The 26417-nt window shown below is 42.8% G+C and overlaps 4 protein-coding genes across 5 annotated transcripts in view; 3 read left to right on the top strand and 1 right to left on the bottom strand.

Annotated features, from left to right (window-relative positions):
* The first annotated feature begins 780 nt into the window (after positions 1–780).
* ctps1b (CTP synthase 1b) lies at positions 781–11240 on the top strand. Its single transcript, XM_019881552.1, has 18 exons — positions 781–949; positions 2427–2607; positions 2731–2901; positions 3577–3677; positions 4388–4504; positions 5150–5233; positions 5321–5401; positions 5484–5635; positions 6331–6463; positions 6548–6636; positions 7306–7400; positions 7655–7717; positions 7815–7858; positions 8304–8400; positions 8486–8541; positions 8696–8792; positions 10477–10621; positions 10695–11240. Exons 1-18 carry the CDS (start codon positions 935–937, stop codon positions 10771–10773), a joined length of 1800 nt encoding a protein of 599 aa, XP_019737111.1. The 5' UTR covers positions 781–934; the 3' UTR covers positions 10774–11240.
* Positions 1115–18595, bottom strand: taf12 (TAF12 RNA polymerase II, TATA box binding protein (TBP)-associated factor). 2 transcript variants are annotated; one of them, XM_019881557.1, is made up of 7 exons: positions 18430–18595; positions 17652–17843; positions 17181–17258; positions 16974–17088; positions 16751–16839; positions 16590–16669; positions 1115–1121 (listed from the first exon to the last, which is right to left on the bottom strand). In XM_019881557.1, the coding sequence occupies exons 2-6, from the start codon at positions 17730–17732 to the stop codon at positions 16634–16636; spliced, it is 399 nt and encodes a 132-aa protein (XP_019737116.1). In that variant the 5' UTR covers positions 17733–17843; positions 18430–18595; the 3' UTR covers positions 1115–1121; positions 16590–16633. The 2 variants fall into 2 exon arrangements, with proteins under 2 accessions (XP_019737116.1, XP_019737115.1); XM_019881556.1 differs by lacking the exon at positions 1115–1121 and having other exon boundaries at positions 16367–16669.
* Positions 12057–14570, top strand: LOC109522772 (ras-related protein Rab-39B-like). The gene is made up of 2 exons (XM_019881555.1): positions 12057–12511; positions 13226–14570. The coding sequence occupies exons 1-2, from the start codon at positions 12294–12296 to the stop codon at positions 13659–13661; spliced, it is 654 nt and encodes a 217-aa protein (XP_019737114.1). The 5' UTR covers positions 12057–12293; the 3' UTR covers positions 13662–14570.
* A 1119-nt stretch (positions 18596–19714) lies between the features above and the next one.
* LOC109522769 (hemicentin-2) overlaps positions 19715–26417 on the top strand; it is a 12856-nt gene continuing 6153 nt past the window's right edge. The window contains exons 1-4 of the mRNA XM_019881553.1: positions 19715–19872; positions 20160–20281; positions 21292–21490; positions 23744–23889. Of these exons, the coding sequence (XP_019737112.1) occupies positions 19821–19872; positions 20160–20281; positions 21292–21490; positions 23744–23889 (519 nt within the window). The 5' untranslated portion in view covers positions 19715–19820. The remainder of the gene's footprint in view (positions 19873–20159; positions 20282–21291; positions 21491–23743; positions 23890–26417) is intronic.

Raw genomic sequence — 26417 nt, 5'->3', positions numbered from 1 at the left:
GTAAGAACACGTCACAGCAGCGGCGGAAGCAAAATACTTTTTTTATTTTTATTTTAAACAATCGCATAAATTAGAAAATACAGTATTAGTAAATCTGAAATATGAAACGTGGAAATAATCAATGAAATTACAGTTACACTAAATATTAGCAGACGCAAAAAAGGCAAACATTGTAATTTATTTTTGTCGTCTACAAGTTTTTGTCTGCTTTTTGTGATCAGTCTTCAGCAGTTATTTGGCAAATTTTACTTGAACAAATTAAGAATGTCATCATCCCTTCTAAATTTTTTGATATTAGTTTTAGAGATAATCTAAATGTAAAGACATTGAAATTAATAAATAATACAATAAATACATTTTTATTCATATAGTTATTTCACAATAGCTGCAGCTGTAACGAAGCGCTTTGCAGAACAGTGAACATAAAATAACAAAAATAATATCATAGAACACAGAACATTAAACATAAACAGTCATACAATCGTAACGACTATTCCTGTATGTGCCTTGTCGTTCTAAGCAGTTGTAGATGAACGAGGACAGAATCAAAGTCTCCTTTCACCAGTGGAACAATAAAAGCGTTTCTTGAGTTCTTTAGTGAGTTTTCTCTGGTTAACCTAGGATAAAAGTTTATCGTGCCTTTTTGTGTTTATTTCTTGCGTTGCATTTATACATTTTGTTATACATTTGTGTTTGTCATTGTTTAATTCAGTCTCAATAACAAAACAAGAAAAAATACTAATCTGTAGGGGGCAGCATCGTAAAGAAAGTCCTGAAAGTCGGTGGGAAGTGTAGCCGAAGAAGAACGTCCAGGAAAGTCAGCTTGTCCTGCACGTGTTGTTGTCAGCGTGCAAAACAGCCCTCGGATACAAACCAAAAGGCTCAAATAACGCAGATAAACGCATCGCATCCATTCGACTCCACACGACTGTTGATGTGTAGTCGCTTGGTAAGTATGCTACTATGCTGACGTTGATTTGCGCACACGTTGACGTCCGAACGCCTCAAATCTTTTGACAATGAGCGCTTCCCACTAGCAAGCTAACGTAATTCGAGTTTGAATTCATTGCCGTAACATCACAGTACCTAAAATAGAGTCCTTTAACGTTTAGAAATGAAGACCAAATCGTGAGTGACTTACCGGCGTGCCTGCGTTGCAAAAGTGCGGAACAACCGCTAAACTAAGTCAAATTCCCGCCATTTCATTTCCGTGCGTTCAAAATAGGCCACCATGCTTGAACGACGTCTTGGTACACGTAGTACAATGATGCCCAAGTGCGGTCCGCGAGAGCCCTTATCCAGCCTGTTTTACATGTTTACCTCCTGTATCAGCAACGTTTGCAGAAGGCAGCCTCATAAGGATCCTGATCATTTGAATCAGGTGTTTTGGCGGAGGGAGACATCTAAAACGGGCTGCTTATGGAGCTTTCGAGGACCGGACCTGTGCGCCCCTGATGAAGTGCCGCATATTATTTAGAGATTAAGAATGATGGTTGAAATATCCATAAACGCTCAACACAGTCAAGCCGTAACCCAGAGTCACGAGAACCTTGTTTGTTTGCGTGTGTGCTGCACTGTATGTAAACGAATGTAACTCAAGCATAGTAAAAACTAAAATAAAGTACTGTAATTCTATTGTCCTTTCAAAGTCATCTGGCCAACATTGATCATCACACGGTTGGTGAGCGTCACGGTTCATTGTCACGGCCTTGCCTAAATTAAACAATGCCCCAATGAATCTACAGAGAAAAGAAAAAAAGTACCGGTATTGATCCCGCGGAGAAACTGACTCCGCAGAGAGCAATTCTTGATTCCGTAGCTTGAAAGGGCAGATTTATTCCGCATTAATCTCTGACAATCTTGTCCATTCTCTGTTTTTTTGTTTTTGTTCCGATCAAAGACATGAAAGACACTAGTTGAATCTTGGGGTTAGGTTTGATCATTTGAAACTAATACCCCACGTGTTTGTTTTGTTGACAGTCCTTGAATGCATGTCGTGTGCAGTCCCAAGTGAAACTGAAAGTATAGTTCTGCTTCTCTCCTGATGCTCCTACTTACTACTACGTGATAGCCTGTGTAGTCTATTTTGCCATTACAATTTGCTTACATTGCCCAACATTCATTTTTGTGATCAAATACCAAAAGGGTGAGTTCAATGACTTGTGTGAAGTGCCCGTGTGTATATTTGTTTGCCCATGCTAGCTTGTTATTTTGGCTAGTATGTCAACCAATACTCATGATGAGACTCGTGTGAAGGTGGCTTGTTCGGGTTGAATAATTAAACTCCAGACTACAGTCCATTTATGTCACATGAGTTCATGATTGAGTATATGTTGGATGTATGGTGTTGATACTTTCCGCTCATCTCCGTTTGAAGTGCTTTTGTCAAACGTTGACCGTCGATACTATGTGTGCTCTCCATCCAGATCTCCTATGCCACTATGAAGTACATCCTAGTCACCGGCGGTGTGATTTCCGGCATCGGCAAGGGCATCATCGCCAGCAGCGTGGGCACTCTCCTCAAGTCATGCGGCCTTCACGTCACAGCCATCAAAATTGACCCGTACATCAACATAGACGCCGGCACTTTCTCGCCTTATGAGCACGGTCAGCCAACCGGACGTCTCGGTTACTTAGAGCCTAGTTTTGTGCCGCGTGGTTAATATTTGACGAGATGGACGCTACTTTTGTTCGAAAAGCCACACTAATGCATTCTCCGTGTGCATTTAGGTGAGGTTTTTGTGCTGGATGATGGCGGTGAGGTGGATCTGGACTTGGGCAACTACGAGCGTTTCCTGGATATCCGCTTGACGAGGGACAATAACCTGACCACGGGGAAGATCTACCAGTCGGTCATCAACAAGGAGAGGAGAGGAGACTACCTGGGCAAGACCGTGCAAGGTGAGAAACCGCTAATAATGTAGCTATGGAGCCTTTGTTTGTTTCTTTATTGAGCTTAATCATCGCTGTCATTTGTTTAAATGAGCCCCTATTCCGCATTTAGGTGTAAAGCAGTCATTTCATGATACCAGTTGACTCGGCTACTTTTATTTAGAGAGCTTGAAATCTGAATTATAATGTTTAATGTTTGGTGGGAAACTGACAAAGCTTTAAATTTGAAATTCAGACCACATATTTTTACTCCACTCAGTGCCAATGTGTTTCTGTATATTTACACAGCGGTCTTTTATAAAGTCCATTCATTGTCAGTAAATATTTTGTGTTTAAAAGAAAAAAACGGTTTTACGTGAAATAAATGAAATGGATTGATTTTATAAAGATACGCAGGATGCTTAATGACACATTCATGTAGTTATAGTTGAAAACTATTTTTTTTAAGTACTCAAAATTATAAGTTTTTAAATGTGATGCTTACAATTTCAAAAAATATATATTTCACCCCAAAGACCGTTCAATATAGTAATCATGTAAATGCATATGTAAAGCTTTAAAAAAAGAATGATTCTAAGGCCATTATATGGTTTAAAATAGACCACAATAACAATGCATTTATTTTTAATGCCCTTATCAGTGGGCACGCGAACCTTAGAATTGTGTGTCTTCTGCCCCGTCCAGTGGTTCCTCACATCACCGATGCGATCCAGGAGTGGGTGATGAATCAGGCCAAGGTTCCCGTGGACGGGGATGGCGTCGAGCCTCAAGTTTGTGTCATAGAGGTCAGTTGGTGTGGCTCTTATACACTTTGTTGCCTAAACTGGGTTTTTAAAAAAAGTGCTGTGTGAGTAAAAATACGACGCCACACGTTGTGGGGAAACAGGGCTGAATGTTTTGCTTTGGTGCGTTGCCTGAGGCGGTGAAGCGCGCGCATCTGTCGGCAATCTGCTGCACGGTTGGGTGTGCCGCTGTCGCAGCCGGCTGTCAATATTACTCAATGTCTTCAGTCCAAAACGAAGCGCAATTGCGGTCGGTTCATCTTGAAGATATGGTCTTGTGCTCTCCGTTGTTTATCTGGGGCGGGAGTGGGTCTTTCGCCCGAGAAGGAAAAGGGTTCATGTGTATGAAAAATAGACATAGATTATCGGCACGCTCGTACAGCCTCTTTTCTCTCTCTGTCTCTCTGCTCTCTCTCTCTCTCTCTCTCCCTCTCTCTCTCTCTCTCTCTCTCTCTCTCTCTCTCTCTCTCTCTCTCTCTCTCTCACACACACAAAACACCTCTGTATTGCGCAAGCTTTTACGGGTGAAACGAACTGACAAAAATGACAATATGTCAAAAAACTGATGGGCCAGAGTGAAGACATTTCAAGTGATGTCAAAATACATTTCAAGACACATGATGCCATCTGATTCAAATGTTGAAAATCAAAATCGGTATCGGCCCTGTCATGATGATGCAATGCGCCCTAAAGCCGGTGTGCGGTGTCCGCAGCTGGGGGGCACGGTGGGAGACATCGAGAGCATGCCGTTCATTGAGGCCTTCAGGCAGTTCCAGTTCAAGGTGAAGAGGGAGAACTTCTGCAACATCCACGTGAGCCTCGTGCCGCAGGTGAGTGATAACACCCCACACCACCCCCCTCCCTCGCTGCTGTTTCACTCTTCTTCAAACCCTTCAGAAAAGGCTTCCGACAAGTGCGTCATTGTTATTTTCGCGTACATTTAAAAATTAAGGTTCAAGACTCCATTTCAGATTTGCCGTGATTTGCCAATCAACAAAAGTATATTAAAACTTTTTTTTTGGGGGGGGGGGCTTGAACATTATTAAAATGCAAATTTGGATCACATTTGTCTGTATTTATTTCTAATAAATTTAAAATCATTCATAAACAGAAATGTATCATAAAATGAGTGGAATGAAATACAATTGTGTATTACAAAAATGCTTGTCTATTAATATACAGCTTAATAGTTTGCCATTATTTATTTAAACTGTTGGTTAAAAATCAATGCACTACAATGATTCACTCAACAAAAAAGAAAACTATGCAGGAATCCTCCAACAAAATGCCTTTGTAAAAAATGCTTGTGAAATGCAGTGCGGAGCGACAAGAGTTTGAATAATTGGGACGCTTGGTTTTTAATAAATAAAATCCATCTGAAAAGCCGACTCAAAATGTCATTGGTAAATATATTCAACAATAAATATGATTAAACCCCCCCCCCCCCCTTTAAACACCTTTGTTTTTCTCTCCAGCCAAACACGACAGGAGAGCAGAAAACCAAGCCGACACAGAACAGCGTGCGGGAGCTCAGAGGCCTCGGCTTGTCTCCCGACCTGGTGAGGCAAAAATACGAGCACCGAGACAAAACGATGCTGTCATAACTGGATACACGTGCAAAAAGAAAAGTCCAATCTGTGCTTCAGATCATGTGCCGCTGCGCAACGCCCTTGGAAACGGCGGTGAAGGAGAAGATATCCATGTTTTGTCACGTGGAGCCCACGCAGGTGATAAAAGGGAGATCGTTCGTGCCAGTTATTGAGCGGCATTTCGGCAGCACGTCAATCAATAAACAGTTCGTTCTTGCAGGTGATCTGTGTCCATGACGTGTCTTCGGTCTACCGAGTGCCTCTGCTGCTGGAGGACCAGGGAGTTGTTAGCTACTTCTGCCACAGGCTCAACCTGCCCGTGGAGATGAGGCCCAGGAAAATGCTCTCCAAATGGAAGGAGATGGCCGAGAGGCGAGTCGCTCCCCCCCGTTTCCCCGCCTCTCGTCCAAAGCTCGCCACTTACCTCAGCGAGGGCAACTGCTCTCGAAAATGCACGGCTGAAGACAGCCTCGGATGAAAAAAAAAAAAAGAAATAAAAAGAATATTAAATGCTGTTAACGCAGAGGAAAGGAAAAGATGAATTGCGCGGGGTATAAAACAATAATTTTGTGGCCCCATAACTTTTACGCCTTGGTGAAATGTGAGAGTCCTGAAGGAAACGGAGAATTTCTCTTTTCAAACGTGAAATGAAGCGGCTATAATCGTTTATTGCAGAAGGCAGCCCCCGATCCCTTGTTGCACTTATGTGATTGCTCTCTCTTCCCTTTCAAATGCTCTCCGTGTAGCTTGTTGCTGAAGGAAAAGGCAAAATGTTTGAGATGAAGTGCTCATTTAAGGGCGGCCATTTATTAGAACCGACACAAGGCGCACTTATGCAATAACCGCCGTCCCCATTCCGCATCTTAAATAGTCTCTCCTGCAGTGTATGCATTATAAAAGCCGTCTCACTAGACTGTTAAGCATATTTGATAAGAAGAAAAAAGCCAACATATGTCGAGTAGAAAATGATTGAATGAGCTCAATCGAGCCGCTGCCACAAAATGTTGCGACTTTCGACTTGAATCCATGCTGACGTTTATTCTTCTCTGTCCTCATTCACATTCCAGATCCGACCGTCTGCTGCAGCACGTTTCCATCGCGCTGGTGGGCAAATACACAAAGCTGTCAGACTCGTACACGTCCGTCATCAAGGCCCTGGAGCACTCGGCGCTCGCCATCAGTCACAAGCTGGAAGTCAAGGTATGGTGACGTCTCGCCGCGGCCTCTCATCATGTTGGACTTACGACGTGTTTAAAACGTGACGCCCGTCGCCGTTCGTTCCAGTACATAGACTCGGCCGACCTGGAGCAGGTCACTTTGCAGGAGGAACCGGTGAAATATCACGAGGCCTGGCAAAAACTCTGCAGTTCCGAGTGAGTGCTTTTAACCGGCCGTGTTTGTTGTCGCCACAGGAGGGCAGCAGAGAGCCACCCACCATGCTGGTTTAGAAGATAAGCTTGTCTCTGACGTACTTTGCTGAAAGAATTTTAACTCACCGTATTGACACTTTCACCGAGCAATCAATTTACTGCGTGTTGGCTTATTGGAGGACAATCAGTGCGTCCAACAAAACTCACTGTTCCCTTTTTACCGCGGGATGGAAGAGCATGCTCATAAATAAGCGGCGGGTTGTATATGGTTGTGTAATTTCACTCTTGACAAGTGGCTAGGCATTTTAGAGGACTTTTTGTGTCCTGTACAATCCCTCACACTGACTTTTACCTACTACTTGATGACCCCATTTAAGTTTTATCTTGCCAATTCGAGCGTAACATTTTCAGTAGCAATGTGCCTTTTTTTTTTTTTTTTTGTCAAAAAAATGGCTTCTTCGGTGAACTGTATATCACCTTTAAAAAAACACCTTCAAGTTGCGGTAAAAAAACTATCTTGCTATGGCAGGTTTTTGGAAGAGTTTGACGTATACATTCCGTGATTTTTAGCACTTTGTACAAGGTTGGCGGCTACTGATCACGTTGCTGTTTCAGGGTTTTGTTCATGCTGTGTTAAGTGACCTCTCTTCCTGACTAAATGTTTCACCACAGTGGCGTGTTGGTGCCTGGTGGTTTTGGTGTGAGAGGGACAGAAGGCAAGATGTTGGCAATAAACTGGGCAAGAAAACAGAATAAACCCTTCCTAGGTAAGCAAGCACTCTGCACAATAGCAACAATCGCCGATAAAATCCAATACAATAATAATAATAAGTGCTCCATTGGCGTGTTGGCCGCCCTACAATGGGCAACAATTAAGCTTTATTAATTGAATGCTCGTTTCACTTTGTGTGGGCCGACTTTTTAATCCAGCCTCTCAAGTTGCAACAATGTCATTCAACCGTTCTTGGCATTCGATTATACTCGATCAGCAAAAATGCTGTCTTGTCTCGCATCCGTGCAGGCGTGTGTCTGGGCATGCAGCTGGCTGTTTGCGAGTTCGCTCGCAACGTTCTCGGCTGGGAAGGTGAGAGATTGCGAACACGCCGACATTTGAGCCGGTCTTCCATTAGGCCGTCGCGTTTGGGAAGAAAATTTGAGCCGCTTTCGCTTTCTTTTCTCAGACGCCAACTCCACGGAGTTCAACCCGGACTCCAAGTACCCTGTGGTAGGTTGTCCTCCTGTGTGCAATAAATAATGTTCACACCAACCACTGAGAAAAGTATGCAGGTATGCTGTGTACAGATATGAATAATTGACGATTGTGAGTTGCAATGGGCATGAGGCAACGGGGACAGTTGATGAGAAAAAAAATTAGCTGTAGGCCGCCACGCAATTCGAAAAACCCTGTTGTAAATCTTTTTTAATTACTCAAATGATTCAATGAACACGTATTCCACAAAAGTTACATAATAATTGACCTAAATAAATGTCACTATTGGCCGAGGCCATCTAATGATGGCGGGACATGACCGCAAAGTTTTATCCTATTGGGAGTTTGCCAAGGAAAACAATGACTTGTTCGTCAGTGCTTGCCGCTTTCATTGTGATAATTTTAATTTTTTTGGGGGGTACGGCGCAAAGTTTTAAACACAATTGTTGGTACTCTACAGGTGATCGACATGCCAGAGCATAACCCGGGCCAGATGGGAGGCACGATGCGGCTCGGCCTGAGGCGAACCATCTTCAAAACCAAAAACAGTGTGCTGAGTACGTGCACCCTCGGGACCACTGCGCTAATCTTTACGCGTTCGTTCAAGCCACTTGTAATGAATTGGCCTCGTCACCCTTGCAGGAAAACTCTACGGAGACGTGGACCACGTTGACGAGCGGCACAGACACCGATTTGAGGTGAGCCGCGGGCCCTCGACGGTGTGGGGGAAAAAGGCCCTCTTTAATCAAGCCCGTTTTAATCTCTGGGCTCGGATGTAATCTGGCGCTATCGATCGGCAAACTCTTTTGACTTGCTCGTTTCCGAGATGATTTGATCCTGCCCTCGCTGCAGGTGAACCCTGAGCTCAAGCGCCACTTTGAAGAGAAAGGGCTTCAGTTTGTCGGCCAGGACGTGGAGGGGGAGCGGATGGAGATCATTCAGTTGGAGGGTGAGTTCATCACAATCGCATCACTGAAGCACACACTTCTTAAGCGATGCACAAGGGCCACAATCACTGTATAGTAAGTTTTCGTTTGAATTCAAGACGTTTAGTGCCTTCCAGGCTTTGTATTCCTCCAGACAGGACAAAAGTGGCCGTAGTTGAGATATTTGGCTTGATTGGCAAAATTCGGATCATCGATTCATTTTAAAAAAATACAGAATAAAGAATAAAACAACTTTTTTTGAACTCCCTTAATACTCCCAATAACAAAGATATGAATTACAGACAGAGAATGTTACAGTTTTACACGACTTTTTTTGTCAAGTTAAACTAGCATGGATGTCCTGACAACTCTTGAAACTTTCAAACGACTTGCATTCCAACACAAGCGGTAGCAACATGTGCTAACAGAGCACCAGCAACGCTCACATGCAAAAGTTAATCCCCAAGATGAATATCACCGTAGTTTACAGGAGTTGTGGTGCTCTCCGTTGGTGTCAAATTTGAGCGTTGTTCGATTAAGCCGTGCCGATTGATGGCCACTAACTTGTGTTCTTTCATATACTGCGCTTGCAATTTTCACCCCACTCTCAAACTACTGTCCGGCCTCTTTGCGATGGCTTGCCGAAGTTGTCGGGTCACATTTGTTATCAGATGAAGCTGAGAGGGTGCCGATTTCCCTCAAGGCCATCGGCGCAGAAAAGCACTTTTTCACCGTGTTAAACGCTTGCGCCACAACACTTTAATGGCTTTGTCCTTGGCTCAGGCCGAGGCTTGTTAAAAGATTCACTAACGCCTCCACTTCCAACACTAATGTTGGGCACAGGGTGGCTGCTATTCATTCTGCTCTTATTGCTGTCACTGTCCAAAATGAATGTCTTTGCTTTTTCAACGATTTGTTTTCCCCTGTTGTGGTGCTTTTGCTTTGTCCTTTATTGGTCTTTCTTTATTTTTATTTTTTTATTGTATTCTGTAAGTATTGTATCCTACAGGGATACATTGGCACTTGTTTTATTAGTCTGCCACATAGATTTTAATTTTGTATTTAGAGCATATTTGTAATTTGTGTGTTAGTAAAAATTTTGACCTCCAGAGGTTTTTTGTTTTTTGGTTGTTTTTTTTTTTTTTTTTGTTTGTTTTTTTCGCCCACCAACTTCTCCAGTGTGTAGAAATAGTACTGGAACGCTTGCTTGGTTTCATTTTCAAGCCTCCAATACTACTAGTGTAACCAATGTGAAAAACAGAGCTGTATGGTGGTTAAAAAAAAAAAAAAAAAAACGGGCAATTATGAATCTGAGAGATGGAAAATCCAATTAATTTTGATAAATTTTCTGAAAAACAAAAGTTTTTGCAATGTTTTTTTTTTTAATGAGAACAATAGCAGTCTAGATGATACTTTATGAACACATAAATGACATGAATGAAATACTGTAGATGTAAAAATATCATCAAACCGTTTTTGTCACACTCTTTCATTTTGCTTCTCATGCTGGTGTGCAGTACAAGACGGACGTGCAGTGATATACTGTAGTGTAGACTCAACTCCTTTCTTTGCTTCTCAGTACAGCATTAATATTAGTCGTTTTTTGCAGAGGATAAAGAATTTATACCCGAGTATCATCATCGTGCATTGCTGTTTGCGTTCAGATGCTTTATGGGTGACCATGGTGCCTCTCTGCTTTCTTTTTAGAACATTGCTACTTCATCGGAGTGCAGTATCACCCCGAGTTCACTTCCAGGCCCATCAAACCGTCTCCGCCCTACTTCGGCCTCCTTCTGGCTTCCGCCGGAAAACTCCAGAGCTACCTGGCTAAGGGTTGCCGGCTGTCTCCACGGTAACCACCACAAAATCCCACTGATCGCCTCCATCGGCCTCGCCACCGTAACGCTGGTCCCCGTACTTTGCAGGGATACATACAGCGACCGCAGCGGAGGCAGCTCTCCCGACGTCGACATCGCCGAGCTCAAGTTCCCGTCCTTGTCGTGAGGCCGGAGGCGGCGCAGCGCCGAGTATTAGACAAAAGTGCCACACAGAACTAATTTTCAAGCTATTGGGTACAATATACTTTTATTTATACTCTACGGTGAAATATGTAAAGCTTCGAGGGACGTCTTAAATAAAAGTTTTTGTTAGTAAAAGATGTGCTTCTTATGAGCTGCAGCACAGCGTTTTATGTCAGGGATAGAAGAGTGATAAAAAGGCAGTTTATCACGTGTTGGGCTTTAAAATGGTTTTACATAAATGAATGAGTTTGCATTGACAAAAGGTCCTACAAGGTCGTTGGTTGTCTTGCAAACTACTCCAGTCTGTTTCCGTAATGCAGTTTTATGTACAAATCAAACACTAACATTGAGTGTACTGTATATACAAACATTGTGTAATAGTAGTGTATGAACACACAAAAACAGTTTGATCACCTCTGCCTTGATGAAATAAAGAAACAGTCTCAGTGTTGAATGAATACAGCAGTTTCGTTGTCATCTCTGCTAGACGCACTTTTGTCCCTCGCGACAAAAGGTCAAGTTGAAAATGACAATTTGGGGACTGCACTTAGCTTCATGCAAACAAACACATTCCTTGAAGATTTCAATTGTGACTCCAGGTTTTCACTTTTGGACACCATGCAGGTATGTAAATGTTCAAATTATGAACCAATATAATATGTTTAACATGGCCTGCTCTCTCTGACAATCATATATGACAGTTTGCAGCTCCTTCCACATTAAGGCCCCAGTTTCAACTGAAGAAAAACGGAACCCTGTCATAAACTTGTATGTAGCACTCAAACAACACTAACATTTGGAACAAAAACAAAAAGGGACAGGCCATCTTGATTTTTTTTTAAGATGGTACTTTGATATACTGTACTGTACAGCAATCTTTTTGTACCGTACATTTCTGTAACAGCTTTCCCAGAAGGACTTCGGATTATCAGCTTCCTCTTTTGGGGCTGTTTTGTTCCCCACAAGCGGATGACGCTGTCAAGATAAAAAAAAAAAAAAAAAGTCATCAATGTTTACTCACTAGCTTCTCCTTTTCATCTATTTTCTCATCAGTTTTTCCACACCATGGTTGCGGGATCTCCTCAGTATTTTATCTTTATTTAAAATGCTCTTTCAAAAAAAAACTAATTTGTGAGGGCGACTAGCAAATAAATTAATTGCTCAGTGCTGTCATTGTTTGTGGGTTTTTTTGTAATTGTGCATACCACAAAAACATCGCGAATCTTGCTAGGAGCGCGCCTGCCTGCGCAAGTCTACCGAAAGAAAGTGGCCGGCGAGTGAACGCAAACCTCCCACGTGTGCGCCACGCCCAACAGTGACGTCACGCCACGCCTTCAGCGCCGTTCTAGTGTGTGAACAAGCAAATGTAAGCAACTTGGCCAAACCCTTCATGGAAGTAAACGCGTCCGTGTCGGCTGGAAAAGGAAATGCAAGCCACGAGTTGTCCTGAAATATGGTGCTTCAATAGGCTTTGATTTTCCTCACCTCGCCCGTCTTGCGAGTATGGACCCGAGCCTGTGGCAGTACCAGTTCCGCATCATCATGTTGGGCGACTCGACGGTGGGCAAGTCGTCGCTGCTCAAACGCTTCACGGAGGACCAGTTTCTCGAGGCCATCGATGAGACGGTGGGGGTGGACTTCTACGTTCACTTTATGGAGGTGGAGCCCGGCGTCCGGATCAAGTTGCAGTTCTGGGACACTGCCGGCCAGGAGCGCTTCAGGTGAGTCCGAAAGACTTTTGACTTTGAAGTGCGGTACACTCCAGGCCAGAAGTCGTCGGTCGGTTATTGTGACATCCAGACGCACGTTCGAATATGTCGTGACAAGAAGGCCCGCTCGCATTCTGTTCTCCTTACCTTTTCACACTTGATTGTTTGACGTCGTACATTGAATTGGAGAAGCAATCCCCTTGATTAAAATGCCTGTCAATCATTCTTCTTCTTCTTCTTTTGTTTTATGTGGAGATTGTTGAGGATTTGATTTGCAATGCAAGATGCAGCTCCTCCACATTTTATCATTCACAAGTGGCTAAATGCCCACATCATTATAATTATAAACACAATTCTTAACACTTTCCTCATATCTATGATTTGTTTTGAAAAAAAAAATCACTATTAGGTGATTTTTTTTTTCATGAACCTGTACGGTGTGACAGCGTGCCGCCAGGTTATTCGTAGTTGTGTGTGAGCCGGCAAAACGGAAAGAGGGAGGTCTGCGCCGTTGTGGGAGTGGTTATGGCCGACTTCAATCATGACGAATCAACTGCTATACTTTAATTCCCATTTAATGTGCCGTGCTCGTCGTCGCGCGCTAGCGTCTCGACATGGAAAAGTACCTCTCCACTGTGAAATGGCCACTTGGAGAACACACCTCCAACCCTGATTGTTTTTTGAGTAAGAACGTTCGCAACATGCCTGACGTCGGGACTCTTTTAGGTCGGTGACGCGCTCCTACTACCGCAACTCAGTGGGAGGCCTTCTGGTCTTTGACCTGACCAACCGCGCGTCCTTCGAGCACATCCGGGACTGGCACGCCGAGGTGTGCGAGCATGTGCTGCCCCACCGGGTCCTGTTCGTCCTGGCGGGCCACAAGAGCGATTGTGACAGCCAAGCCAAGCGGGCGGTGAGCCGCGACGAGGCCGAGAAGCTGGCCACCGTCATGGGCATTCCCTACGTAGAGGCCTCGGCCAAGACGGGCCACAACGTCAAGGAGACCTTCGAGCTGCTGGCCCGCCGGATTTACAAAGGACTGGCGAGCGGGGAGGTGGATCTGCACGAGGGCTGGGACGGAGTCAAGTGCGCTGCGCCGCTCGCTCTGCAGGGACACAGGAGCAGCCTGGCCCGAAAGAACAAAAAGAAATGCTGTGACTAGAGTGGTTAAAGCCACGGTCCCCAACTTTGTTTGCACCATGGACCATTTACACTTCAAACAATATTTTGATGGACTGACGCAGAAACATATTAAAATAAACATGAAAGGTGCAACTCAGCATTTCTCTGGACGGAGTTGTTGTAATTAGTGGGCAACATGAACGTGATTGCAGCCCGCAGATCGGGATTGGCCTCAATGTGAGTGGATCAAAATGTTGGACTCTGCGCAGCGGCGGGAGTAGTTGAAACCGCCATTTTGATGCCCTTTCGGGTTAACAGAGAGCTCATAGAGCCACTGAAGCATCTTCAGGGGCCCTGAAAATGGGGTAGTCAAAGTTGGTCTCCAGTGTCCCGACCACAGGTGTCAAACTCTGATCCTCCATGGCCACTATCCTGCATGGTTTATGTGTTTCTCTCCTCAGAGGATTCAACTGATCAGCTCATCAGCAAGCTCTCCAATAACGATCCTGATCATTTGAATCCGGTGTGTTGGAGAAGGGAAATATTTAAAACACAGTGGCCCACGAGGATCGGGATCTGACACCTGGGGTCGAGACCATTGGGTTCAAAAGTTGTGATCAAAAGATGTGTTTGTTACAGGTACATATGAGTGGCATACGTGCAGTACCACATATCCCCAGCAGAACTCCCTGAATGGTTGAGGTTCATATTTCGGTTTCGGTCTGTCGATAGAAGGCGAAGGGGTCGAGAATCCGCTCAGTGACTGGTTGAGGTTAAATTTCAAGTTTAGAAGAAGGCGATAGAAAACGCGTTTAATGCGGCTCGACACGACCTACCTGCACGTACTACCAGCGTCCCTGTGTTTGACTCACAGCCCGGCCTCGGCTCGGAAAATGGCAACCACATAGGATGAATGGGATGAGATTTTCATGGAGTTTGTGTAATCTTTCTAATCATAACCGTAAAAAAAGTTTGCCCTAGAACCATGTTAGGAGTGTACTCGGTCCAATGAAAAAAAAGGTTGGCAAGATTCTCACTTTTATCTCAGTATTTTTACTTTATTAAGTCAGAATCTTGCCAAACTTGTTTTTTCCCCTTTCATTGGCCCTTATCCAAATCCGTAGGAGCGCGTTTTGGGATATTTGGAATCATTTGTATAAAATCTGAATGTGTGGGCGGAGTCAAACGGTTCGGCCGAGCCACTCTTCGATTTCAACTACTTGCAAGCGGCACACAGTCGGATTTAATCAGCCAGCAGTCGGCTTACCTCGGCCGAGGGTGTGTTATAGTAAACGGCCGAAATATGCAGTGAAAGAAGCCTGAGAGGTGGCTCCTGGAAACAAGAGCCATAGTTCTGACGAACGTTGGAGCTGCGTACCTACTGCGATGCTAAGCTAATGTCCATACTTTCAATGACATTTTCTAGGACCATCGCCCCTGCCAACATGTCTGCCGCATTGGCACGTCTGTTAGCCAGTCCGAATATCACTGTAAACTGTGACACTGTGCTGACTCCCTTAGATCATTCTTTGGTACTACGACAGACATGTGCTTTGAATGATTGTTGGAGACCGATGTCTGAAAGAAGCTTAAAATGTACATTTATTTTTGTACCTAATTAACGAACTTGAGTTCTAAAAAACGCATAAAAGTATTCGATTTGACCACATACCAAACAGGGAAAAAAATAATGAAACTAAAACCATCGTGGTTCACAATAAACGTTTTTGCTTCTATATCCCGGCTTCTGCCGCATCTGCACAAATTGCTGAGGGTCCGAGGAGGAGAGTGAGCAAATTTGTTTTCACCCGGCCAACGTTGACAGTTACTCGAAGAACGCCACGGGGCGCTTTTGGATGTCGTCGCCGAGCAATGTCGCGAAGTCATCAAGGCAATTAGTGTCGCGCTCGCTGTGACGAATGAGCCTCCAGTGTCCCTATAACATTTCTTTTCGCCTCGAGGACACCCTCCCCGAACACTTGAATTGTTATACCGCGGGGCGTATAAGATGCTTCTGTGTAACTAAAGGGCGAGCAAAGTTATTATATGGCACTTTATAGCCCGAAAAGTCACTTGGACCATGGATTAAGTCCTGTGATGTACATTAGTATTAGTACAGTAAGTTTTTTTTTTTATACTTGTGCTGTGAGGCTTTCTAGGCATTTTCTACATCATTTAGATGACTACCAAGTTGGGCACCTTCAAAGAATTAACATTCGTGTGCTGGAAATTTGATGACCTTGAAATAGGCCTCTTGTGCTGATTTGTGAACGTTGGGAGTTTTTTTTTTAACATTGCATAAGCATTTTGAGTAAAAGGTCTACTGAATCAACGTGTGGCTTATTTTTGTCATTTTCTCATTTTTGTGTACAGTGACAAATAGTCATCATCCTGACCTCTGAGACAGAATATCATGTGGGTTTGGTAAAATGTTTTTGACTTCAGTTAATAAAAAAATGCAACTTTATTTGTCTTTACAAGTTTACATGATCCTTTGAAAGTATATTGACAAAATAAGGGTCTAGAAAGTCTTGCACTTTAAGTTTAGGTATGACTTGATGTTGAGTGTTGCAAAATTATTTTTGACCTTGTTTGATGGTTATCCCTGCGGAAAAAGTCCCAGTACATATCTTTTGTTTCTAACTAGTTGGACCTTGACCTGTACCAAGATGACAAAATTACAGAGGAAAACGTTCATTAAATATATCTCACAAATGTTCCCCAATTATAATGAAACAGCAGTTGTCACAATCCAAACAGGTGACGTATTTATTGACATTAACAGCTGAATGTGTTCACAAAACAGGAAGAAAAACAAAACCAAATTAGTACATTAGTACGTGATGATGATGATGACAATATACTCCAAAATTAGGAAGACATGACAATGAAATATTAATGTCAACAAATGTCCTTTCACCAACTCATGATACCTTATTGAGGACAACCCCCCCCCCCCCAAAAAAAGAAGAAATACAAGGTGTCGGGCTTGACAAGAATGATGGAGGCTTGCTACTTTTTGGTCGTCTTGCGGATCAGGGCCATTCTCTAGAATAAAAATAATAATAATAATGAGATTTGCTACAATTAGGATAATAAACAGGAAGGACTATAACTTATGTGGGTCACCTGTTTGTGAGCCTCTGTGGTGCAAGCCTTCTTAAAGGGCCGGATCTCATCCGACCCATAACCTGGGATCCACATGTTCCATTGACGCTCTGACAAAAAAAAAAAAAAAAAAAACAATAGCAATTTAGAATTAAACCAAATGCTTATTAAAAAAATAAGTACTTGTATTATTGTAAAATAACATTATGTAAAATACAAAAGTATTTCTTGAAGAAAAGCTCACCGAGGTGCAACTGGACGTCTTTGACCTCCAAACTGTTGGATTTGCGATGGCGTGCCAGCTGACAAGCGGCCGTCACCACGCTCTCGATGAAGTCGTCGGCGATCTGGAGCAGCATCTGTGGAGACGCGTTTCCGAATTACACTTTATATGGCGCTTGATGGCGGGGGCCACAACATGGGGAAGCGTCAAGACAAGACAGGGACGGACCTCCTCGACGTCCTCGTCCAGCTGCTCGTTGGGATCGATTTCTCTCACCAGGTCTTGAAGCTTCTTCTTGCTCAGCACCTGAAATTCATCATGACAAAAATTATGAAGACAATGCTTTTTTTTTTTTTTTTAAATCCCCTTCAGTCGTATAAAAGCGGCATGAGGGAATGCAAGCGTCAATGTTATTTGAGGGACAATTAATATGCTGATTAGGAATAAAACAACCAAGCAGATTTTTTTTTTTTTAATGACAATTGTCATCTTTGTTTCTTAGCACCACAACAAAAAATAATCAGCAAATGCGTAGTGCCTGCAAATGTTACTTCCTGCTTATGCAGTTTTTCTGTTGCAGCGAGTTGATCGCGCTCAATGGTGAGTCACCAACTGTAGTTTATTTTTTCACTTCTGTCCAATTCCGTCAACTTTCGTCGTTCGATGCGGAGGGGTGTGCCCGTGCTTGCATCGACCCACCTGAGATCCTTCGGGGCTGCTTCTGCCCGCAGGACCGGGTGCTCCCATAACCTTTACTGCCGTCGCGGTGCTGTTGGCCATACCAGCACCCTCGGGACGATTGGCAGGATGCGCAACGTTTGAGTGCCGGGTCACTTTCAGAGCGAAGACGACGGATTGGATTATGTGCAAAGCGGGACCACGTCCATATATCTGCACAATGGGAGGGAAAAGTGTGTCAGCTTCACAAAATTAGGGACACTTACGATTCTTTTCGACATTCAGCTAATTCGACATTTCTCGAGTGATTCACGTCATTCAATATTCAAAATATGACTGATTATTTTCCAGCTTCCACGCTTCTTGACTGAAAGTTACCTAATTCAGTTGGATAATATTTTATTATTCATTGTCCCTCCTTCAAAACTTCTTGACCCCCTACAAGCCATTCCAAGTCTCACAGTCCACATTTCATCAATAATTCTAACGCTCTTCAAGCATCCAAACGCATTTTGTACCGAAATATCATTCTCCAGTTATTGCAATATGTTTGCATGACTCGTCGCGACAAAAGCAGTTACAGCGTCCCACGCAACAATAGCCTGAAAGGCAATTGTAAACAAACAAACAAAAATAATGATTTCAAATTAAGATCTTGCGATTAACGTGCAAGAGTGATGGCGTGTTATGCTAAAAACAATAGCAACCGTATAGCTTTGACTGTAGCAGACGAAGCTAACGTTAGCGTCGGTGCCTTTTCAACACGGTTTCAAGCAGCTTGTCCAATTAATCCTCTTACCAACTACGCAGAGATCATCTGTCCATGTTTAGGTGTCACTATAACGGGAAAATTGTGAGATAAATACACACTTATAGACACGCGCCTCGGTGCTACTTCGAAGTAACGAGCAAAAAAAAAAAAAAAGAGAGCGAGATGGTTGGTTTTTTTTTTTGCACCGCACTACATCCGGTTTCAGGCGTCTACTTCCGGTCTGAATCTCGCTTCCCTCTTGCGCTGCATGTTGGATATTTTGCGTCATTACAAGTAAGTACAATTGATCGGCAGTTTGAGCAGTTGATGCATTCCGGCCATCCATTGATCGGCGATTGGTGGGTTTCAAACGTTTGACAACAAGTACTGTAACACATAAAAAAATACTTAGCTGGCTATGTACTACAACCATGACTTCGATACTGTAAAGTCGTAGGCTAAGGTGTTAATTAAAAATAGGCTTTAGTCTGGCTTCCAGCAAACTGTTATTTATTTTATTTTATAGTTTGCTTCTATCACTTATATTGATTCGCTAATGAACAGCCAATCGCAGAGCGAACAATTATCACGGATGGCCAACGCCATTTCGCACATTTTGCCTCAAAAATGTTTTAATCCTTCACAATTCTGAACACTGCTTTTCACTTTAGTGTGTTTCTGCTTGTATTATGAGTGTGTGTTTTGGGCAAGATTTGTATATGCGTGCAGTTTATTGAATGCATCAATGACTGCAGAAGGTGTTATGTACAACGAGATCTCGGTCGTGTTAGTTGCTCATGTTACCCAGAAAGTGCTGATTTTGTTTTGTGAATAAATCATCAAATGTATTTCTAGTTTACAGGACGCTTTGAGGTTTCGGTTGGATTGTTTGTTTGCAGAGACTGTTTCCCAGCTGGCCTGGGAACGCCTAGGAATCTTCCTGGAACAAGTGGCTGAGGAGAGGGAAGTCTGGGCTACCCTGCTAAAGCTATTGCCCCCCTCGTAGCCCGACCCTGGATAAGCGGTAGAAAATGGATGGATAGGTGAACTTTACAAATGTGGTTAAATGCAGTAACAAAGCGTTTGTCCTTGGTTACTTGCCAGGTAATTCAAAGCTCAAATAGCTTTGACGAGGATTGAAAGCTGCATAGCGTCAGGACGTTTCAAGTATCCAGCGAACTCGCACAAAAATAAAAGTGCAAGTACAAAGCTCCAGGTGGAACGCTTACATGTCACGTCATATGAGGTGACTATAAAAATAGCTGGTATGAGCCAAGATTTGAAACGGGTTTGACTGGTCAGCCCACATTGGTAAGCCACACCCGCTCCAGCTTCTTGTAAACACTAGCTTGATAGTTTCGTTTTCAAATAACACCCAGGCCAATTTATCTGGTACATGTACAGTATATGCAAACAGTTGGTGAATTGGATTTAAAGCAATGGACTCACTCTTTGTCGCTTTTTACCTTGGAATGGCCTCCCTAGTGGATGGTAATTATAGATTTGTTCTTCAAAATTTTGAGTAATTCTTCGATTTTAATATTTTCTTGTTAAACAAGTACTAAGAACTTAATGTTGCCCCAAGTACGGTGAAAATCCAGCTTTGTTTTTAAGTACAGTAAACGGTAGCGTTATGGCTACACAAGATATATTTTGCAACAAGGCCTGTTTTGCTACTTAACCATTAGATTTTTTTTCCCCTCTCAGCTGCAGTAGTTACCTATGACATGGAAAATGTTGTGGAATTTCATAATCGTTTCGTTTTTCTTTGTATCCAGGTGCCTTGCTCATTCAAGGCCCGAACCAGAGCGTTATGGAAGGTGAAAGTGTGACGCTGGAGTGCCTGTACTCACAAAATGAGTACAATATCAGCCGTGTAAGATTTGAAAGCTTCTCCCAGGTGAGCAGTTTGGGCCACATGCTGTTTGAAGTGCTCCTCAGGCGTCCTTGTCAAGCAAAAGTGCTGCCTTGAGATGTGACTTGAATTTGTTTTGTGACCATGCTCAAATCTCAAATCATCTTTCCACATTGAAAGGAATGAAAATGACATTCATCTTTTCCTGCCCCAACATATATATTTTTTGTTTTAATATGGAAAAACAGCACCTCTATCAGATTGTACAGTACTTTATAAATACGAAGAGGAACAACTTCATTAAATGGAATGTACTACTGTATCTAATTCAGTGTGTTGCTCCCACCTTGGCCAGCAGGAGGCAGTATAATATATTACAGCATTACAAAGATAAATAAAAGAAGAGGAGACATCTCCTACTGTACTCAGAATGTTGCTGTAATGTTCTTAATTTTCGTCGATGTTAAGGAATATACGCATGTGCTTATTTTTATATTGTCCGTCTACATGTTTTTGAACAGCTTATGTTCATATATATTTATTGATAAAAGGGTTCTAAAATCGCGTCTATCAATGCTAACAATAGCATGTCAGTGGCATTTTCCGTTCATGTTAACAAAGCTAGCGGGGCATTCTAAAAATAACATCGTTTTCTGTTTTAAAGTACACAAAAGGTGTAATTGTCTTCGTTGTATTTTTAATTTGACGCAAAATTTAAATTGGGAGTGGCGTTGCACCACTTGAAAAGTCTTTTGTTGGAAATTGCAAACTTGCGCTTGTGGTGATGTAATGTGAATTGAGTTTTCTGCCACCAATACAGTGCTAGGACTGTCTCAAGTCTGCACTCACAAGTCAAAGCAAATAAAAGATGACGACTTGAATCTTGAAAAACCAATTACAAACCTTTTTAGTTGGCTTTTTATTTCTCGGTGGTTTTATTTCTGATTCACTTTACAGCTTTGCCCTACAAGAGGACACTGTGTCTGAATAGGTCTCATTTAATATAATTGAATTTTTATTTTATTTCATGTTTTTCCCATCTATTATCTGCGCAGATGCTCCAAATGTGGCACTCGGTGTGGCCGGCCTCTTGGTGCTTCTACAATCTGAATGTGGAGCAAGTGGATGACAAGATGGTGTTGCATGTTTCCCACGTTGCCCCGTTTTTTGAGGGGCTCTTTCGTTGCGTGTCGGATGACGGCTCATTGAGTGCGCCGAACAACGTCTCCAAGACGCTGTCCTTAAAAGTGAACTGTGAGTGCTGCTGCTGCTGCATCTTGAATTTTCAAATGGAAATTCCCATGCATAGTTGCCAGAGCCTATCGCGGTTGATTTTGGCGAGAAATATGGTACCACTCCAAGGTTGTGATCACGAACAAAAACTGACAAAATAAATCAAACTAAAATTGGAGGAAAAAAAAAACATTTCCGCAAACAAAATCAAAATAAATGAAAATGTTTTTAAAAGAGTGAAAACGAATTGAAACGCCATCTTAGTATTATTAGAGTGACAATGTCATTTGTTTTTGCCTAATTGATGTCATACATAATATTGCAGTGTCATTTGAAATCTATTTATTTCGGTCTTGCTATCCAGTACGTCCGTACAGAAGAAAGAAGGTCAAAGTCGTTTGTGAATTGTCGCTGACTTGACGCAATATTTAGTGACCTTTTTTGAAGGATCCTTACATGACAAATAGCCCCTATGCTATAAATAAATAAACAAATAAAACAAATACAATGATTAATGAAACTTAAACTAAAACAAAGTATATTTGAAAACATAAAAAAAAAAAAAAAAAAAAACCAACAATCTTGCTACACACACAAATTCAAATTAACTGAACAAAATAACATGTTTTTGCTTCTGTCAAGGCTAGCGGATTGGAATCCCGAAATTGAGTTTTGTTCATATTTGTGGCCGGGCAGGCAGTAAAAGAACACTTGCAGTCATGTGGCTCTCTGCTGAGCAAGGGACACAGGGAACACATTCATAGTTAATAACCAAAGAAATATCCATGCACTACAACGACAGACAGCGGCACTATTGTCGCTCCTTTGTTTTGCAGATTTAAACTCTTGGGCTCCTCAGCGGGAACCGAAATTCATCAGTGCGCTTTGCTTTCCACAGCATCCATTGCACGGCCGCTCGGACTATCGGCGTCCTCTATCTCCTATGCGGCCGTCCAATCGACCGGCGGCACTGCGCGATAGCCTTCTCGGCCTCACGGGTGGGGGGAGGGAGATCAATAAGAAGTTGAGATTAGACTGCGGCGAGAGGACAGTGAGGACGAAGGGCTTCTATTGAGCTGGAAGAAAAAAAAAAAGAGCCATTATTCACAACACTTCTTCTCAATAAGTCCATTACTGCGCTATCATTATTGATGACTCCACATTGAGGCTTTCTTACTTGAGTTTATCATTCTCGAAACCAAAAAAAAAAAAAAAAAAAGTTTAGGTCTAGGGATCCCCCTCGAGTTGTGAAATGTAACCTGTAGTGCCGTGAAAAAATATTTGCCCCCTTCCTGATTTCTGTGTGCTTTGCATATTGTTCACACACTAAAGTTTCACTTCATCAAGCCAATTCTCATATCACACAGAGACAACCCAAGGAAATACAAAATGCTTTTTTCTGATTGCTAGCTTGAACTGCCCCTTCAAATGCAGACTTTGACTTGGCCATTCCCAAACCGTATTTTTATTTTTATTGTTTCTTTTACATTTTTTTTTTTTTAGCCATTCAGGGTTACTTTGTGATTTAACAAAGGCGTGTAGGGGGGCAATTACTTTTTCACATAGGGACAGGTAGTTTAGGATTTTTTTTTCCTGCATTAAGAAATTAAATTGGCATTTAGAAACTGTATTTTATATTTTCTTGGATAGTATCTGTGTGATATTAAAATTGGTTTGATGAACTGAAAAAAAAGGCACATTTCATCCACAAGGCAACTCAATGTTTCACACAAGCAAAGACGCGACACCGTAAAGCATTTAGAAACACCACAAACAGTTACCGACATTCAGAAGCAAAGCAAACACGTAGCTAACCATAGAACTAATAATCACATGCACAATCATATTTAATTTATAGAAAATGGTAGCCGTGCTGATTGTCAAAAAAAAAAAAAAAAAAAAGAGAAACCAGCCATTTCTGTGGTGTACCAGATCCAATCCGCCAGTTCAGAAGATTTTATTATTTTTTTGCTTTGACTTAAGATGCAAGACTCAAGTGATTGCACCACAAAGCGGCGATTTGGCAAATGGTGAACAATTCATCAAAAGAGAAGCTTCCAGCTGTTTAGGTTGTCGAAGCTGTTGATGCTTACTACCCAACGAAACAAAAAAAAAAGAGTGTTACACTTTTTGTATTTCAAACAACCTTTTCAGTCCACTATCTTAATGCCTGCGCTAATTCCCATCTACGTTGCTGTGATTCAATTGTATGTTTTTATAAAATACAAAATTCTGGTGTGCTATTTTATCTCATGAAAATATGCTTGATTGTAGACTTGGGAGAGGTGTACCTTTCCAGAGAGGGCTACAGCAGCTTCCTGGGTCTGTCACAGGAGATTCGTGTACAGAAAGGAGACGACGTGACGCTCAAGTGCTCGGCCAGCTGCTCGGAAGAGCCCAACTATATTTGGTACAAGGAGGTGAGCCTTGAACCTTGCTGTTTTATTTTTGTCATGAACTTTTTTTAAAATTTGTTCTGGTCATGCAGGTGCTAGGTGCCCCCCCCAGTTCAAACAGCAGGTTTTGATGATCGAAAAAAAATCAGACAAGATAAATTATTTAAAAACCTTAACCTATCACCAAAACAACTCAAGTGAAAAAAGACAACAACTGCTTATTTATTACGGAGCGGAATTAAGAAATCAATCATATTTGTTGAAATGTTGAAGAAAAAAAAAGCATTTTTTTTCTTTCGGGGCTAAAGGGCACGTGTTTGAGCACCCCCTGGTGGCTATGTGTGCAATGTCATCGTTTTGTCTTGCTCTGTCGTCCACTGTCAAACCGCTTCTTTTGCCGTCATCGGGCTCGGCTGATGCCAAGTGAGGCGCGCCTATTTAAAGAAGGGATCAGGCTCTAACGCGGTCGACCTCAAAGCAAATATGCCTTTAGATTTGCAATGACGCTTTCTTTTGACTCTCGGGCAAAACAAAACCTTGAATTATTCAAGCGCTGCGCAGGAGCCGCCGCTCGAGGGAAACGAATGTGACACAGCGTGAGAGTGAATGTGCCAAGCTGGCAAAATTTGATGAATTGGCAGATGCACGCCAGCTTCAAAGTCAATGTCAGAGGCCAAGGCAGACAATAGAAAATGTCAAATCAATAACCGTATTGATTGCGAAGCGCCGTGGAAGAGGGTCAAAAGTCAAGGCAGCGTCGAGATCATCATTCAAGTCTTCGCCGTGCCACACTTGCGGCGAGAATGCGGAGTGGCACTTTTCGATGCGAGACTCCATACACGTGCTGCAAAAGATTGGAGAAGTTCTTCTCATAACTACTTCATCGAATAAAAGATAAAATAAATGAATTTAAAAAAAAACTTAGCGTCATACTTCAGTTGACAGTTGAAAGGCTGAAATTTGAAATGAAACAAAGTCTCAGAACGATTCATTTATTTTATTTTTTTCGGATGTTCAAGAGCAGCGTTCGTGTTCAAACGGTGCATAATGATAAAGTGGCATCCAAAAATACTCAAGCAACTGTAGAATCCTTCCGAAGAACGACGATATTTTATAAATGAAGGGGTAAAAACTTTTCAACTCAAACTGAAAATGTTTTATGGAAATAAAATAACAGAAAATATGCAATATTTCTTTTTAAACCAAATATTTAGCATAGTAAAAATATTCCATTACTAAATTTTTTACTACCACGTAATTAAAAAAAAAAAAAACATTAAGCTGTATCTGCAATCAAATGCCTGGATTCTTAAAAGAACATGAAAAAAATGTCGTTGGCACTGAATGAGTTTGCGAGCTTGTGAACGGCTCACCCCTCTGTCGGCTGTTCTCGTGCTTTCACATGCTGCCGTCATTTGCGACGCTGTGAATGCTGACGCGTGACGGCTGTGCTTCCTTGAAGGTGTTCCGCACCTCCCGGCGTCCTTGCTCGCCTGTCAACGTGACTGACAGCTCCGCGGCGATGACCGCGGGGGGTCACCCAAGCCACGGGGACAAGTGTTCGGCCGTGTTCCCGCGCGCGTTTCAATGCGCGTCGGGGAGGCGGCATCCCAACATCCCGTTTTGACAGACAGCAAAGCGTGGGCGCAACAACAGCCCGGCGGTAATGACAGCGAGACACGGACACAATCGTGGGGGGGGGCCGCTGGCTTTGCCAGCCTCCAGATTTGCATACAAAATGCTCCTTTGGCCAAACCTGGCGTGTTTGTTTGTTTCTTTTTTGGGGTTGGGTGCAATCCTCTTAATTCTGATGCCTTCCAATTGAAATGGTCTCTTTCTTGGCAGGTGTGGCAGCTCCCAGGAGCCAAATCATTTGCATTGTGTCATGTCTTTTTTTTTTTTGCGGGGGTTGTTGTGTTGCTCCTTAGCGCCACCACCACATTTGTTTGGCCGCTGATTTGTTTGGAGCGCCGTCTGGTAATAGTGAAGCTATTTCCGTGTCAGGATTCATCCCTTGCTCCCTTGCCATCTCATTACGCCTTGTATCGCCCGCGCGTGTGTCGTTGTTGATGCTGCTGCTGCTGCCGCATCGCTCTCCCGCAGACGGCGGCCTTATCTAGGTTATTGACTCGTGGCAAGGCGGGCACAGTTTTTCCACCGTTTCCATCGTTCACGGCGTCGCACCCCTTCTAAGTCGACGTCGGGGTAGTTGTTTTTTGGGGTTTGTAAAGTTTACGGGCCTTCGGTGTAGCAGCACGTTTTGCTGTTATTAAAAGTCACTGTTCCCACAGAGGAGCAAGATGTCTGCGAGTATTTTCGTGTGCTTGGTTTGTATGCATTGCTGCTCCTTGTGTGTGTGTGTGTGTGTGTGTGTGTGTGTGTGTGTGTGTGTGTGTGTGAGTTGCTGGAAGTTTTAGAAATAGCGGAAAATCTCTGCGAATTTCCATTGGCCCGTGTATGGCATAGAGCGTTGTACGTTAGCATTAAGCTAGCACACTCTCGATCAAACTCCGGCACGACTTCAACTTTGCCTTCCTATTCCCTTCAGGGCA

Source organism: Hippocampus comes, unplaced genomic scaffold (genome assembly GCF_001891065.2).
Source record: "Hippocampus comes isolate QL1 unplaced genomic scaffold, H_comes_QL1_v1.1 scaffold227, whole genome shotgun sequence".
Classification (NCBI taxonomy): Eukaryota; Metazoa; Chordata; class Actinopteri; order Syngnathiformes; family Syngnathidae; genus Hippocampus; species Hippocampus comes.
This window is presented reverse-complemented; position numbering and strand designations above follow the sequence as displayed.